At 43.7% G+C, this 16,148-nt stretch overlaps 1 protein-coding gene across 1 annotated transcript in view; it reads left to right on the top strand.

Annotated features, from left to right (window-relative positions):
* The window catches only part of tjap1 (tight junction associated protein 1 (peripheral)), a 46,606-nt gene extending 37,277 nt beyond the window's left edge, over nt 1–9,329 (top strand). Inside the window, exons 8-11 of the mRNA XM_084076320.1 lie at nt 1,181–1,288; nt 3,333–3,416; nt 5,310–5,933; nt 6,546–9,329. Of these exons, the coding sequence (XP_083932446.1) occupies nt 1,181–1,288; nt 3,333–3,416; nt 5,310–5,933; nt 6,546–7,517 (1,788 nt within the window). The 3' untranslated portion in view covers nt 7,518–9,329. The remainder of the gene's footprint in view (nt 1–1,180; nt 1,289–3,332; nt 3,417–5,309; nt 5,934–6,545) is intronic.
* The last annotated feature ends 6,819 nt before the right edge of the window (nt 9,330–16,148 follow it).

The following is a 16,148-nucleotide window of genomic DNA, read 5'->3' as shown; positions in this document are numbered from 1 at the left end:
ATAATCAACAGGAATATACATTTATATACATCAATATTAAATATATGAATTAGAGGACAGAGAAAACTCAAACATATTCAAGGAACTAAGGAACTAGTCCGGAAATTCATTAACTTTCAATATTACATTTGAATACATAAAAGTTCAAAATGGCTAACAATTCACTTGTATTAGATAAACTAGGATGCGGGAACAATGCAAGGCTTATTTACTTTACTTATCCGGGTAGCTCAGTCGGTAGTGCACTCGCCTTTGGATCACAAGGTCATGGGTTCGATACCGGGCACTGGCAACTCAGCATATGAGTAGCACGGCGTGGGTGTGGCAGGTTGTGCTGTAAGTACTGGGAGCTGATGGTAGGTGTTGCGCTCAACCTCAGCAATCCATCTCCCAGAGGTTTAGTGCATTGTGAAACGGGGATAGACTCCCGCGACAATAAGCCTCTCCAACCTCCCGCTTTACTTACCATTACATTTTTACCATTTCATTGCATTTTCTGTTATTTCATTCTCTTCAATTTTATTTTACCCCATGTGTTGAAGCTCTCTTCATTCATTAGTCGTAGCTGGAAGCTTCGATCTGTTATGTTTTATGTTGGCTGGTCAATTATTTTTCTTCCTGAGTGTGAAGCACTTTGTAACTTTAGTTACAAGTACCTTACATAAAGGTTATTATGGTGATGAATTCCCTGGTGACAAGATGCGCACACACACACACACACACACACACACACACACACACACACACACACACACACACACACACACACACACACACACGTATTACTACACTTTGGGCATCAAAATATTAGGAGCGCAATTTTATAAATGCCTACTTCTAAAGCTTGCATGAAAATTGTCCTCACAATGTCTATTTCTTAACTTCTGCTATACATTTGGCCCTCACAAGTGTAGTAATACAAGCACACACACACACACACACACACACACACACACACACACACAAACACGAACACACACACAAATATCAACATCCCACAGTGCATCTGTTTAGCGCTACTAGCTAAAACAGAGAACGGCCATAGCTTTTGTCCCCGCCCCCATCCCCCAAGCAATGCTTCTGATTGGTCAATCGTATTATTGGCGATTGACCGTGCAGCTCTAACATTTGTGTCTCCTCCCGCCCCGCCTCCTCCTCCTCCCATTTTCACCTCCTACAGCTACGGAAGGTGGAGAGGGACAAAAACATGATGGACCACGAGATCGTGGAGCTGACCAACAAACTGCTGGACGCCAAAAACACCATCGACAAGCTGGAGGAGCTCAACGTACGTCTGCCTATAAGATCAACTTCTTCTGACAACTGTTTAAACCATTAAGACTGGGAACGCGTATCTGTGTCATTTTAAGATTTCTTTGGCTATTCAAAAAATAGCAGATCTACAAGCTCATAGCTATGAGCTTGTAGATCTGCTTTTTTTTTTTTTACAGAATTGACAATTTGTGCAAATCTTGATTTGCAAAAATTTTCACAATTTTCAAAAAAATAATAATATATTATATATATTTTTTAAGCGAACATTTTTAACTCCAATATGCTTCTGGAGGTCCCTGGAACAAAGTATTTTCAGATGGGGGTCGGTGGCCAAATACATATGATTTTGGGGTCTTTGACATGAAAAAGTTGGAGCAGCACTGATATAGCAACATACTGTTAGGATTTAGAAAACATGTTTAGATATGTATTTGGCCACGGACCCCCATCTCAAAATGTTTTGTCCCAGGGACCGCCATGAAGCAAAGATTTGAGCTACAAATGTTGTCTTTAAAACATTATATATTCAAAGATTTGCAAACATTTTCACGATTTTTCAAAAATGGCAGATCTACGAGCTCATATGAGCTTGTACAGTCTCCTCCTCTTTGAATAGCCAAAGAAATCTAAAATGACACTGATGGGTTAAAGCAGTGGTTCCCAAACTTTTCTGGATCAGGGCCCGCTTGAACATCTGGAAAACGTTCGCGGCCCTTCCATCGGACCACTTTGCCGTGTTAAGTGGTCAGATGGGTGGGCCGCATGCATTTCCAGAGCATGTTTATTTTAATGATCAGTCAATTGTGTTCCGGCTTGGATCAATGCAACCAGCGTAGTATAGTTTAAGTTCGTATTTACCGGCATCACAATGAAAACTCATTCTTTCAAGGTTGCAATGCTCGCGGCTGGGAAGAGGAGTCTTTACCATAGTCCAGTGGTTACCAAACTTGGGGTCCCCATATGATTTTGGGGGGTCCCCAGATGATTAGCTTAATGTGCAACGGGGGCGCTCGGGTGGCGCAGTGGTAAAGTCACTTCCCACCACCACGGAGGTTGTGGGTTCAAATCCACCGTGGTGCATCCGGCTTTGTCGAGCGTCTACACAAACACAATTGGCCCGTGTTCGGGGGAGGGTGATATCGGTCATTTCATGTACTCCTACGGGCTGGGGTGGCACCTGTCAGTGGGGAGTGTTGGGCGGGAGGAGTAGGACGAAGGCTCTACGTCCTCCTGGTGGGGGCTCCTCACTGGCAGGTGAGTCAGTAGGGTACGACAGCAGTGACAACACAGAAATGTATGTGGAGAGGAATCAATTGGCATAATGACTAAATTGGGGAGAAAGGGAGGTAAAAAATAATTGTCTACTCTACATAAAAAGATAACATTAAAAATAAAAAGCTTAATGTGCAACACTATTTTCTCACTCAACAGTAAACAGACCAACATACAGTATAAGTGTATATAGGGTATCTGCACATTTCATGGCAGAAAGGGCGCTGTCAGTTCAAAAAATGCTTTCTGTGGACATAGTACTGTGCAATCTTTTCAATAAAAAAAAAATAGTTTTGATATAAACATTTCCCTTTTTTCACAAAACATTGTTTTTTACACTTAAATACTAATACATTACTATAATGTATTCGTTTTTTAAATTTGTGTGTCTGCTGTAGCTACCAGAGGTGTCGCCAGAAATACTCAAAAGAAAAAACTCATATGGATGTGTGTAATTCAGTGGCTCTCAAAGTGGCGTCCGCGGACCCCCAGGGGTCCTTGAGAGGATTCCAGGGGGTCCCCAGATAAATTATCAATAGTTACGAACCAAATGGACCCTTACATTTCTGTAAGTCTAAGAGTGTACAAATGGACATAAATGGACCCTTACGGGTCTGTAAGTCAGAGAGTGTACAAACTGAACCATTTGTACACTCTCATGCATATGAACTGGGGATCGTTGAAATTAACACGTTTCTCTCTCTCCTCTCCTACTGTATCTCTCTCTCTCCTCTCTCTCTGTCCTCTCCTCTCTCTCTCTCTCTCTCTCTCTCTGTCCTCTATAGGAGCGCTATCGTCAGGATTGTAACTTGGCGGTGCAGCTGTTAAAATGCAACAAGTCTCACTTCAGAAACCACAAGTTTGCAGATGTAAGTTCAACTGGTGTGTGTGTGTGTGTGTGTGTGTGTGTGTGTGTGTGTTTGTGTGTTTGTGTGTGTGCACACACGCACACGTACTGAAGGTTCTCTCCTCTGGAATCAATTGATACATCATAGCTGCTGATAGTGAGACAGACTATCATTTTGATTGTGTGTTTCTCCAGTGAACAAATGATTAAAGTACAGTAGTATTAAAGTAGCAGATCGACAAGCTGTTAGCTTGTCGATCGGCTATTTTCAAAGTAAGCTTTCCCCACTGCACCCGGTGGTGCAGGTGGTGTAGTCTAGAGGTCCCTATAGGGATGGTTTGGGTGGTCTCAACTAATGTTCAGAGAGAATTATTATTAGACACAGATTGCAGATGGATGACACCATGTGAAGGCTCATGAAAGGCACAGGAAGAGACAGGTGTTCCAATTAGAGAGCTGTCAGCCCGTCCATTTGATTAATAGCGACAACCACGTGTCCAGTGGACCGGAGTGGTTCCCAACCTGGGGCCCGGGGCCCTCTTGGGGGGCCGCTAAAGATCACATTGTGAGGCTTTTGTTCTGTTTGGAGGCATAATCCAACATGTCAACCTGGCATCCCTATTTTTGTCATTATAGTGTCCTTTATAGTGGCTTTCTATGGCTATTCAATAATAGCAGATATACAAGCTCATAGCACGGTACTGAGTGCCATGAGCTTGTAAATCTGCTATTTTTGTCCATCGTGAAAATGTGTGCAAATCTTTGAATATATACATTTTTATATACATTTTTAACTCAAATCTTTGCTTCTGCATGGGGGTCCCTGAAACCATTGGCATTATAGCAACATACGTTTTTTCTTTTTTTAAATGTTAGGAATTAGAAAAATACCCAGAAGCTAAGATTAGAGTTAAAAATGTTTGCTTTAAAAAAACACATTTTCACGATTTTTCAAAAGAAATAGCACATCTACAAGCTTGTATATCTGCTATTATGGTTGAATATCCAAAGAAATCTAAAAATTACACAGATGCGTTCCCAGTCTTAATGGTTTAAATCACCAGGCTCTAATCACTGGGTGTAAGTGCCTTTCTCCAAAGCACTTTACAACGTGTATTACATTCAGCCTTTCAAAAAACACATTCACACACACATCATGCAAGGCACCGACCTGCACATCAGGAGCAGTTAGTGGTTCAGCGTCTTGCTCAAGGACACTTCCACGAGAAGTCAGGAGGAGCCGGGATTTTTTTTTTCATTACTTTTTTATATTAAAGGTAGGGTAAGTGGTAGTTTTTATTTAATATAAGTGTTACATAGCTCTAATTGCTATGTAGAGTGTTTGTTCAGTAATAGGAGTCTCCATGTCTCTCCAGCTCTTTAATAAACAGAAAATACATTTTCAGCTCGGGATACCAATTTGATCCAATCAGGAGAGAGAACTCACACAGGATACAGGATAAACAAGTGAAATTGGAAGTGATGACACAAGGAAATGAGCAGACAACATTGGAAATGGAACACTTTAAAATTGAAGCTGATAAATGGTGATGAAATCTCTCCTTATTGGCTGAAATTTCGCCACCCACCTGAAAATGTTTTTTCTGTTTATTAAAGAGTTGGTGAGACATGGAGACTCCTGTTACTGAACAAACACTCTATAGCAATGATTACTATCACAATGTATTGCTTTAATCTTTTAACCAAAAACCTTTTGCTTTTACCAAAAAATATCACTTACCCTACCTGTAATATCAAACGTAAAAACGTAGTGTTTTGCCAATCATTTGGGGCCCATGTTGAGGCCCCAATATCATACACCAGTGGACCCCGGCCCACAGGTTGATAATCTCTATTTTAGTTAACTAAAATAACTGTCTGTCTGTCTGTCTGTCTGTCTCTCTCTCTCTCTCAGCTGCCCTATGAGTTACAGGACATGGTCAACAAACACATGCGCAGCAACAGCAGCCTCCCAGAGGAGGAGGTCGGGGTCCGGGGTGGTGGGGGAACCCCCCGCGACCCCGACACGCTGAGCCTGACCCCGGCCGACGTGGTGCCCACCTCGGTGATCGCCCGCGTCCTGGAGAAGCCCGAGCCCATGGTCCTCAACTCGTCCCAGTCGGGCAGCGCCGCCCTGGGCCGGCCCGTCGCCGAGGACGTGTTCGTCCACGTGGACATGACGGGCCACCCCCACCCCGGGACGGAAGGGGCAAGGGGCGGGGCCAGAGGAGGAGGAGGAGGAGGAGCAGGGGGCGGGGCCGCCTTGAGGGAAAACGGGGGTCATCATGGCGGACGCTCCACGGACCTCCAGAACGGAAACGCGGTGCGGCCAGACGCCTCGGCGGGCAGTGGAGAAGAGGCGGCCGCCTTCGAGAAGCTAAACCCGTACCCGGCCCCTCCCCCGCCCCAGCTAACCCCACACCACCCGCCCCACCCGCTGTACCCGGGCCATCGCAAGGTCATCGAGTTCTCCTCCGATGACAAGGTGAAGATCCCCAAGAACAGCCCTCTGCCCAACTGTACCTACGCCACCCGACAGGTAAGGCCCTGGCACTGTTATTACATCATAATAATAACCCAGCAGGTAGGCCCTGGCACAGTTATTACCACATTTAATTACACAGCTTGGTTGAATGCTTGATTCTGATTGGTCAATCATCGGTCATTATTTCTTGATGATGACCATGCTGTAATCCAACATGACAGCCATGTAAACAAACAAACAATGTAATTGAAGTGAGAAATGGACGATGCAATAACCGAAAAGTGATTCTATTTGATCCACCACACTAACTTGTTTATCGTGGCGCACCAACGCAAGAATACCAAAACACTCGCCCCAAAACACATTCACCCACAATGACCACCTCCCCATACATTATCCCTTGCATAATAATAATAAAAAATGTTCCTACCTTTTACGATTTTCAAAAACTATTTTTAAACACACTTAGACTTATTTTGATTATTGGCACTAGTCATTTCTTTGTACATTTAAGTAATTTGTCATAATTATCTGCCCTGTGCATTTTTTGGTTTACAAAGCCCCAAAATCTTAAGTTCCACTGTTCAAAGGAAAAACACAATTAAATCGTTTATCACAATCATTTCTGTGGCAATTAATGGTGGATTCATATACCCCCTACCTCAGGCCATCTCCCTCAGCCTGGTGACCTCCGACCCGGCCGGCGCCTCCTCCTCCTCCCTCCACGGCCAGGGGGGTGGAGCCACCTCCTCCTCATCCTCCGACCACATGGCCTCCTTCCCCTCCCCCTCCTCCTCGTCCTCCTGCTCGTCCGGAGGGGGCGTGGCGGACCGCCGCGGCCGCCACCGCCGCGCCGACGACGAGTCCAGTCCGTTCTCCAGCCCCCCGCCGACCATGCAGCAGACCCCCCCCGGCGGGGGAGGAGGCCCCGCCTCCTTCTCCTCTTCCGCCACCTCCTGCTCCGAGGAGGAGGACCTCCTGCTGGCCAACTGGCAGAAGCTGTTCGTGGAGAAGACGGTGCCGTCGTCCCACGCCGACCACGCCCTCCACCGCACCTCCTTCTCCTCCGAGTACTCCCCCTCCTCCGCCAAGGAGCCGACGGTCGGCGCCGGACGGCCGGGAGCCGTCCAGGAGGCGCCGCTGGACCTCAGGAGGAGCTGGACGCACCAGGGCCACGCGGACTCCTCCGACTCCGCCCACAGGAGAGGAGGAGGGGCCGCGTCCCCCGACAGAGAGGACGAGGAGGAGAGAGGGGGAGGGGACGGCGTTTGGAGGCGCGGATCCGGGCTCCTCGACCTGGAGCCGCCGCCGCTGCCGCCACCGCCGCCTCTGGAGGACCAGGACGTGGCCAGCGGGGACACGGTCATCGCCGCCATGGCCGACAGCCCCGCCCACAGCTACGGGAGGAGGGAGGAGTCCGAAGGAGAGGAGGTGGAGGAGGAGGAGGAGGTGGAGGAGGGAGATGACGTCATCTCCGGGGAGTTTAGCTCCTCCTCCGCCCCCCCTAGTCCGCCGCCCCCCGGCGGTCACCACGGCCCTCCTCGGCACCAGAAGAACCCGAAGAGGATGGGCGTCCATCACCTCCTCCGCAAGGACAGCCTGACCCGAGCCCAGGAGCACGGCACGCTGCTGGACTGACCTTCATCACCGCTGCCCCCGCCCTCTGCTCCTCATCCTCACCATTCTCCAACCTTATGGGTCGGGGTCCCACCGATGGGCCGTGAGGATGTTCAAGTGGGCCTCCAAGTTATTGGCAAAATACTAAGATCATATTAATAATGTAATGGGGGATGAAATGGATTGATTGATCATTAAAATAAACTAAAGCACGTGGCCCACCCATTTGACCACTCACTGCCGGGTAAAGTGGTCAGATGGGTGGGCCGCAAACGCTTCAGATATTGGCCCTGATCCAGAAAAGGTTGAGAACCTTTGAAGGCAGACAGACAGGCTGTCTGTCTGTCTGTCTGACAGTGGGACTAGAAAGGAGGAATTAAAAGACAGACTTAACGCAACGTGTGACACGTTTATACGCCCTCTAACCTTCATCAGACCGCTGTCTTCATCACTGCTCTAAAATTCCCGATTCGTACTTCATCGCGCGACGAAGACGGCTGACCTACGAGCTCGCAACAAGTCGCGGAATGCCACTTTGCGAGCTTCTGCGTTGGCTAAATTAGTCAGCAGCATACTCCAAGCGAAGCTGGAACTTTTTCCCGGTTTCGGCAGGTCATTAAGAAACCCAACTGCGTCATTTTCTGCAGAGCAAACAAAGAATAGCAGTGCAGTGCGGAAGTGCGTTTCAGCACTTCTTGCACCTCTGAGATTTTCTAACTGTGTTGGTTATTTACATTGTTTTATTTCTGCCATCTGCCATCGATGTACCATGAACAGTTTTCGCTCTCTGAGTGACTACAAACACAACCTCATGACAATTAATACACTCTTTGTCCACTGTGTCTGCCGGCAGAAATGGCGAAAAATCTATGTCGAAGCAGGTAAACAAACAGTGGTGATTCGTGGTCAAATCACCCTTTCAGCACGGTATAGGCGGGGTCTAAATTATGACTTTGGGGCAGAGCCGCATTGAGTATAAAACGGTGATTCTCAACCTATGGGCCGAGGACCACTGGTGGGCCGTGAGGGTATTGCAAGTGGGCCCCCAAATAGTGGGCAAAACAAAAATGTTATAATGATAATTTAACATTAACATAAAAATCTAATATAAAACTGTCATGGTATTTTTTCTTGAAAACGTTGAAAAAAAATGTTTTCTTTGCAACATCGATAAATATAAATTACATTACGTTAGTTCCATTGATCCAAGCTGGAAAAAAATGTACAGGCTCTAGAAAATGTTAGCGTTAACCGTAATTCTTTTGTCAAAATGAACACTTTTGATCGAGTAAAGGTTGAGGACCACTGATATAAAACACTTTAAATATCAGAGTTCTGCCCTAAGCTTAAAAAAGAGCTGGACTTCGGTTTGGAGTATGCAAATTTATGCTTCGTCACAAGACGGCGTCGTGCGGTGAAAATCGTCACGATATGTGGTTCCCAGCGTGCGATTACTGTCGTGCGACGGTGTGTACGTTAAAGTTTTAACCTTCATCACACCGCTGTCTTCATCAGTCGTTGCCTGACTCTTAAATTCTCAGCTCTCTCATTGGTCACTGTGATCCTTTTTCCGTAACGACCGTCAGAACTCACCCATCCAGGATATATAGCCATAATGTATGGACACGTGCGTGTGCGTGTGCGTATGCGTGTGTGTGTGTGTGTGTGTGAATCAGTCACAAGTACGGTAAAAACTAAAAAACGAGATCATTGTTGAAGAGACTCCTTGCACTACAATACGTAATGTACATACTGTAGATATACTGTATTCTACAAAACACACACACACACACACACACACACACACACACACACACACACACACACACACACTAGATACTGTACATACACGGTGCACACTGACTTTCTGTTCACTGACATTTTCATTTAGTATTTCCTTGTCATTTCATGTATTTTATGATTATTATCATTATTTAATCACCTGCTTTGATGTTTTTGTTGCCGTAAATCACACGTAAACGTGATGATGCAACTCACTAATTACGTCTTAAAAAAACTGATGCCTAATCAAACCATTGCACGATTGATGACTCCACCTTGTTTTTGTTGATTGTTTACAGACTTCCTGATCATGTTTGTTTATTAACCTGATTGTTGATTGGCTATCGTCTGTCTTTACGTATTCTTGCTGTCGGACAGACACCTTGTATCTCCATGTTTCAAAATGTTAGTTTTTTTGTAAATTAACGCCCTACTAAGAGTGTCGCACAAAACTAGTGAAAATAGCTGAACTACAAGCTCACAACGTGTGAGCTTGTAGATTGGCTATTGTCACTATTTTAAAATGTTAATAAAATGTTAAAATAATAATTAAAAAGGAGGGTTTTGGACATACAAGGTTTCCACCCACAGCAACGATATTTGGATAGATTCAGTATTTGTGGGGGTTACGTCCTCCGAGACGCCTTTTAACACAACCCATGGCTTTTCAACCAATCAGCAACCTCTGCTGTGTTAATGCAAGATGGCGGAAGAGTCATGTTGTTGTTAGAAACAGATCACCATGGCAACCAGAGACAAACAACACTGTCTGTCTGTCCTATAGAGACAAACATAACTGTTTACCCTTTTGATTGATTGATTGATTGATTGATTGATTGATTTAATACTTTATTGAGAATATTATTTACAGTACAAGTTATACAGTCAAAAGTTATGCTAAAAGGATGACACAAAAAAAAAACAGGGGCTGTAACCCTAACCCTAAAACCCTCAAATAAATTCTCCCCTGCTTCTAAAACGTCACAGACACTACTGTCGGAACAGAAGTAGATCATGTATTTATTATCCGGATTTCTGGATATAATTTCCACTGATACAAAATGTAAAACAGAAGGCAGTACCTGCTGTTTTGTCTGTCTGATAGATGTTTGGACAGACGCTGGACAGATGTTTCTTTATAGTGATCGTTCATCTAAACCCACTCATCTCCACTGGTTGACGCTCACCTGCTGCATTGTGGGTAAGCAGCTGTTAAACCACTTAAACCCTGTACACTTCCGCTGTACCGTACGTCACATAGCGGAGAGAGCACATCTCGTAGATGTGCTGTCTTTGTCGAATGTTTGCCTATTTTCGCAGAATGTTCGCCAATGCTCACCGAATGTTCGCCAATGTTCACCGAATGTTCGTCTAGTTTTTGCAGAATGTTCACCTTTTCCGAAGAATGTCCGCCTATTTTCGCAGAATGTTTTTTTTTTAATTTACTGAATGTTCTGCTATTACGACAGAATAGGGGTGCTAGGGCACTGGTTCTCAACGGCCCACAGGTCAGATGGGTGGGCCGCAAACCCTGATCCGTGGATGGGTGGGCCCCGATGGGTGGGCCGCGAACGATGATCCAGAAAAGCCACTGCTCTGGGGTTCATGCAGACTACAGCTCTTCTTTGACAAGCCCTGCAGGGTAAATGTATTGATTAGTATTGATAAGTCTAATTGTAATGATAGTTTTTTTGACCTCTCTAGATGGGTTTGGAGATCTGTTGACGTGAAGTATAATCATGCAGTTATGAATCACAGTTCCTGCTTGTCTACAATTTATTTTGTTAAGTTACAATTTAGTTTTTGTTCTGAATCGTGAAACTTCTGGAACAGCTTTCAAAAGTAACACGAGTTTTCTCTGTTTTCCTGTTTTGAAATGTGTGTGTTTTACATTTCGAGAAGGTCCATGATTTAAGGTACTTACACACCTGGTGGCATTTTCTTCCCCTTTTTGCCCAATAGGCAACGCAATTTTTAAGGGTGATTTTCACAGCGAATAAAGGCATTAACCTGTATGAGTGAGGCATCAACTATATCAATAGTTAAGGTGCAAAATGCTTGTAGGCAATTTACATATGGTTTGTCACGCCCCCCGGTGTGTAAAGATCTTTAAAGTTACGCTAATCTGACAGCTTTAGCTGTCTCATACGTTTTCATTGGTTTGACATCCCACTGCATTCAGTCTCACGCCGAGTTTCTGCTTTTTGACGGTTTTGCCCAGTGAAAATAGCCAACCTATAAGCTCACATAACGCGTCACGGATATTTTGGCTATTTTCATCGCGTGACACCGTCTTACGACGAAGCATAAACCGGGCTTTCGAACTACTGTCCGTATAATTGCCTTCTCACATGTTCTCTGATTGGCTCTCTTTAGCCCCGCCCCACACTGATTGACAGCTCAGTGTAGATGGGAACGTATTGGATGTGTGTAATGAGTGGAGTCATAATGTCTTTAAGACAGAGTACAAATGGAACCAGATGGATTTGTACTCCCTCAGTTAATGAAGTCGTATGCGATTGAAATGTTTTTTTCTAACTTTTAAACCTTCGCCTTAAACCCAAACCTTTCTATGAGTAAAACGTAAGAATATGCTTTCATTCTTTGTTTCTTGACATATTGACAAACTATTTTAAGAAAACTGTGTGAAAACTACTAATGCTCTATAATTACCGCATTAAATCGCATTCTACGCTAATGTCATCATCCTGCAACCGATTTGCATTGGTTCAATGATACCACAGCCTCGATTAGACCACTGGTTCTCAACATCGGGTCTGCGGACCACCAGGGGGGGGGGTCAAAATGGACCTTTACAGGTCTGTAACTCTGAGAGTGAATGGGTCTATTTGGTTCCATTTCTTCAGTCTCAGAGTTAAATCAACACTTGGAATGTATTGGACTTCAAGGATCCATTTTGACCCCTGGCGGGCCCCAGACCAGACATTGAGAAACAGCGTATTAGACAAGGCCTGGATGATGTCTACCCCAATGTTCTTTATGTTTGAACTCTTATGGTAGTTTCCTCAGCCCTTCTCTGTGTGTCTGGGATGACTGGGTTTCTGGGAGACTGGCTAGCTTGCTAATAGGCTTGTTGATTAAGTAGCTGATTGGCCAGCTGGCTGACAATTTTTATTATTAGGACTACTGTTGGACAGGCAATGCATTCTGGGACCTTGAGTCATTACTCTACTCTGCTTTTTGGTTGAATATTCACAGTAATGTCATGAAACCAAACGGTTTCAGGACAATTAGGAAGAACCATGAAACTAAATGAGTTAATTGTTTAAATTGGAAAGAACAATGAAACTGCTGTTGTATTCCCATATTGTAGCTCCCTTCTGTGACTTTATTGTGGGATCCACAAGAACAAGTGGCATTTTTTCTTTAGACTGATAGGTTCTTTTGAGTTCAGCACATGCCTTTAAATGATAGATGGATGTGCGTGATCTCTTTTGATCTTTGTAAAATAAGAAAGAACAATGAAACTAAACGATCTAATGGTTTAAATTACAAAGAACAGTAAAATGAAATGAGTTAATTGTTTAAATTAGAAAGAACAATGAAACTAAATTAGTTAATTGTTTAAAATTGAATGAACAAATAAACTAAAGGAGTTAATGGTTTAAATTGTCATGTAAAATCTCACAGAAAAATACAGGAAGGTCCCGGTTGACTGGATTAACGAGTAACAGTCTCATTATATCTCCTGTGAAACGCAGTTAATCATTATTATTATCATTACTACTACTACTAATCTCCTTGCCTCTGTACTCTGCTAAATTACCTGCTAACAGCCCATAATTATCAGTGGAAATCAACCCTCTGCCTTTAATTCTTAATGCAGTAGTCAAAAATAGGTCGCCATGGTTACACTTGCATGGGAGGGGTGTTGCCATGGTTACAGATGGGGTGGCGGGGGGGGGGGTGTACCGTTTTAAATATTTGATAATACTCATCAGATGAACTGAAGCGATGGAGAGAATACAAAAGAGAGAGAGTGTGTGTATGAGAGAGAGAATCTTTAAGTTTTTCTTTCATCAGTGTAATTGAGGAGGAAGGTCACCTCTGCACGCAGGCACACACACACACAGTAATGAACCCATTCAACTGTAAAGGGGTGTGTGTGCCATTTCTTTTACATTTTTTGAAAACATTCAAAAGTGTTTAGAATTTCGTAGAATCGGCTGTAGGTCTTAATGGATTAATAAAACAATTTCAAACTAAAGCCCTCAACAACGCTAATAGAACCTTCTTTTCAAACTAAAGCCCTCAACAACGCTAATAAAGCTATTTCAAACCAAAGCCCTCAACAACGCTAATAGACACTTCTTTTCAAACTAAAGCCCTCAACAACGCTAATAAAACCATTTCAAACTAAAGCCCTCAGCAACGCTAATAGAACCTTCTTTTCAAACTAAACCCTCAACAACACTAATAGAACCTTCTTTTCAAACTAAAGCGCTAATATTAACAATACTGAGAATCACACTTTTTGCTTCAATCTAGAGCTCTTATCAATATAACGCCGAGAATAAAAAAAACTATTTCAACCTGGAGCGATGATTTATAAATGCTGAAAATGTAATATTTATTTCAAACTAGAGCTGTTAAGTAACGATATTAAGTCAAACCATTATTTCAAACTAGGTTTGCTGCTGTGCTCTCAGTACTGTTGACACTCCCACAGTCTGCATAAAGTACAACTGCTTATACAGCACACACACACACACACACGCGCGCACACGCACACGCGCACACACAGATGATGAATATTTGATGAACCCGGTTATAACATTGGCTCAGTGTCCCAGCATGTCTTACAGAGAGGACAAAGACTATTCTGTTTGAAGGCAGAGAACATGGAATTGTCCCAGTCCAACCAGTCTGTCCCAGTTCAACCATGTCTTTCTGTTAGGTCAGTGATTCTGAACCTTGTGGGGCCGGGGACCACAGGTGGGCCGTGAGTGTATTGCAAGTGGGCCCCCAAATAGTTGGCAAAACACTAAGATTGTAATGATCATATAACATTAATATAAAAAGTATTAATGAAAAAAAAAAAGTCATGGTATTTTTTCTTTAACTCTAACTCTATTGGAGTTACAGACCCATAAAGGTCCATTTGGTTCCATTTGTTCACTCTCTCGGAGTGAAGTTAACGCTGGATTCTAAAGTGTGTTACTTACAACATGGCTTTCTTCTGTTCACGTCTGGGTTCTGTCTTTGGTTGCGGGGTCGATTCCCACCCTTCACTCTGTTTGAGTTCCTTCCCCAGTTATGTGAGGTGTTGCATAACTGAGCTCACTGGTATCTCTATGGTACCGACTCTTTTCTTTTCTCCTCTTGTTGGGAACACAGACAAGATTTAAAAGTATATATACTGTATATGTATTAAAGAAAATCCTACAAAAAAGACTGTTAATAATCTACTAATGATTTTATTTTCTGAATTTGTAAAACCAATGTTTATTTTAAAAGCAAATAAAAATATTTTAAAGTTAAACTGGAGCCGGGTCCTTATTTGTGTCGAACTGGAGAAGCGAGCTGAATGAGGTCATGTCTTTTTTTTAGGAGCAGAGAAGGAGATAGAAGGTGATAGGAGGAGAGAAGGAGATAGGAGGTGATTGGAGGAGATTGGGGCCAACACCAATAGGAAAGCAAGACCCACCATCTCCGGTTTACACTGTATCTTTGACGTAGGTGGTCACCTGAAGGTCACCAGAAGTAGGTTGTAGTCTATTCATTCCAATGGGACAAGTGAACGTGAACACAGCTTCTGACCCATTCTTTAGCCCCATGGTGTACATTGTATATTGCAACCTTACTGATTGATTGAATTATGGATTATTTGCAATTGCACAGCGTGTTTGCACCTTGGTAATTTGCACAGCATAATTTGCAGTGAAGAAATGCACAGTCATGATTTTAAGTAATTGTTATTCTACTGAACATTAAGTTTTTTTTTTGTCCCTGTCTAGCTGAATTGGCCGCTCAGCCCTGATGAGTTCCACCTGTGGAGAGAACAAATGTCTGAATCATGATGGGCGAGTGCAAGAAGTGTGTCATTGATTAATTCCCCAAAATAAGGAACAAAGTGTGTCCCTTATCAGTGCAATAATATCTATAATATCAATGTCTTATACAATTCCGTATTTCAACTGTTGGAAACCTTAGTCATGTAGGCTATCATGTTAACAGCTTATGAGGATGTTCCCCAGGTTATATGTTCCCCGCTTACAACCCTAACTCTAACACTAACCCCTTTGGTAAGCGGGGAACATAGAACCCAAGAACCCTACAAGATGGCGACCGTCAAATCTATCGTGGATGTAACCTTGGATCAAGACAATCATAGATGTATTTTATTGAGTCTGACTTTTGCTTTTGTATCTATGATAGTCTTGGTCTCTACCCCGCTATAGTCACTGGAAATCTGTGCGCAAAACCTGTACTTCTCTGTACATGTACAAAGACAAAAACAAAGTGCTGACCCTGTAGCCACGAATGTTAACTCGACATTAGGAACCTGTGTGCAATAGATGTGTTTTAATCCTGTCTGTTCCTGAGTGCCATCTTATTTCCTCGTTTACACCCTGTTTACATCGAGTGTAATATCGGCTTTCACCTGATGCGCCCCACCACTGCCACCCATTGAGGAATACAGGGAACTTGTGACAGAATCCGACACAGACAGGATTAAAACACATATCTGGGTGGCCTCTAAGTGGAGAGGGCCAATCCTTCAGTAGCACCGGCTCACAGAGCTGAGAGAGACATCACATGATAGGCGGCAGGTGAGCCTGACAATTGGGAAGACTAGGAGATCTGGCTTGAGGCTGGGGGGGTCGGCCGCACGCGCAAAATTGCGGT

This window comes from Gymnoscopelus microlampas (assembly GCF_963454915.1).
Source record: "Gymnoscopelus microlampas genome assembly, chromosome: 13".
Taxonomy (NCBI): domain Eukaryota; kingdom Metazoa; phylum Chordata; class Actinopteri; order Myctophiformes; family Myctophidae; genus Gymnoscopelus; species Gymnoscopelus microlampas.
This window is presented reverse-complemented; position numbering and strand designations above follow the sequence as displayed.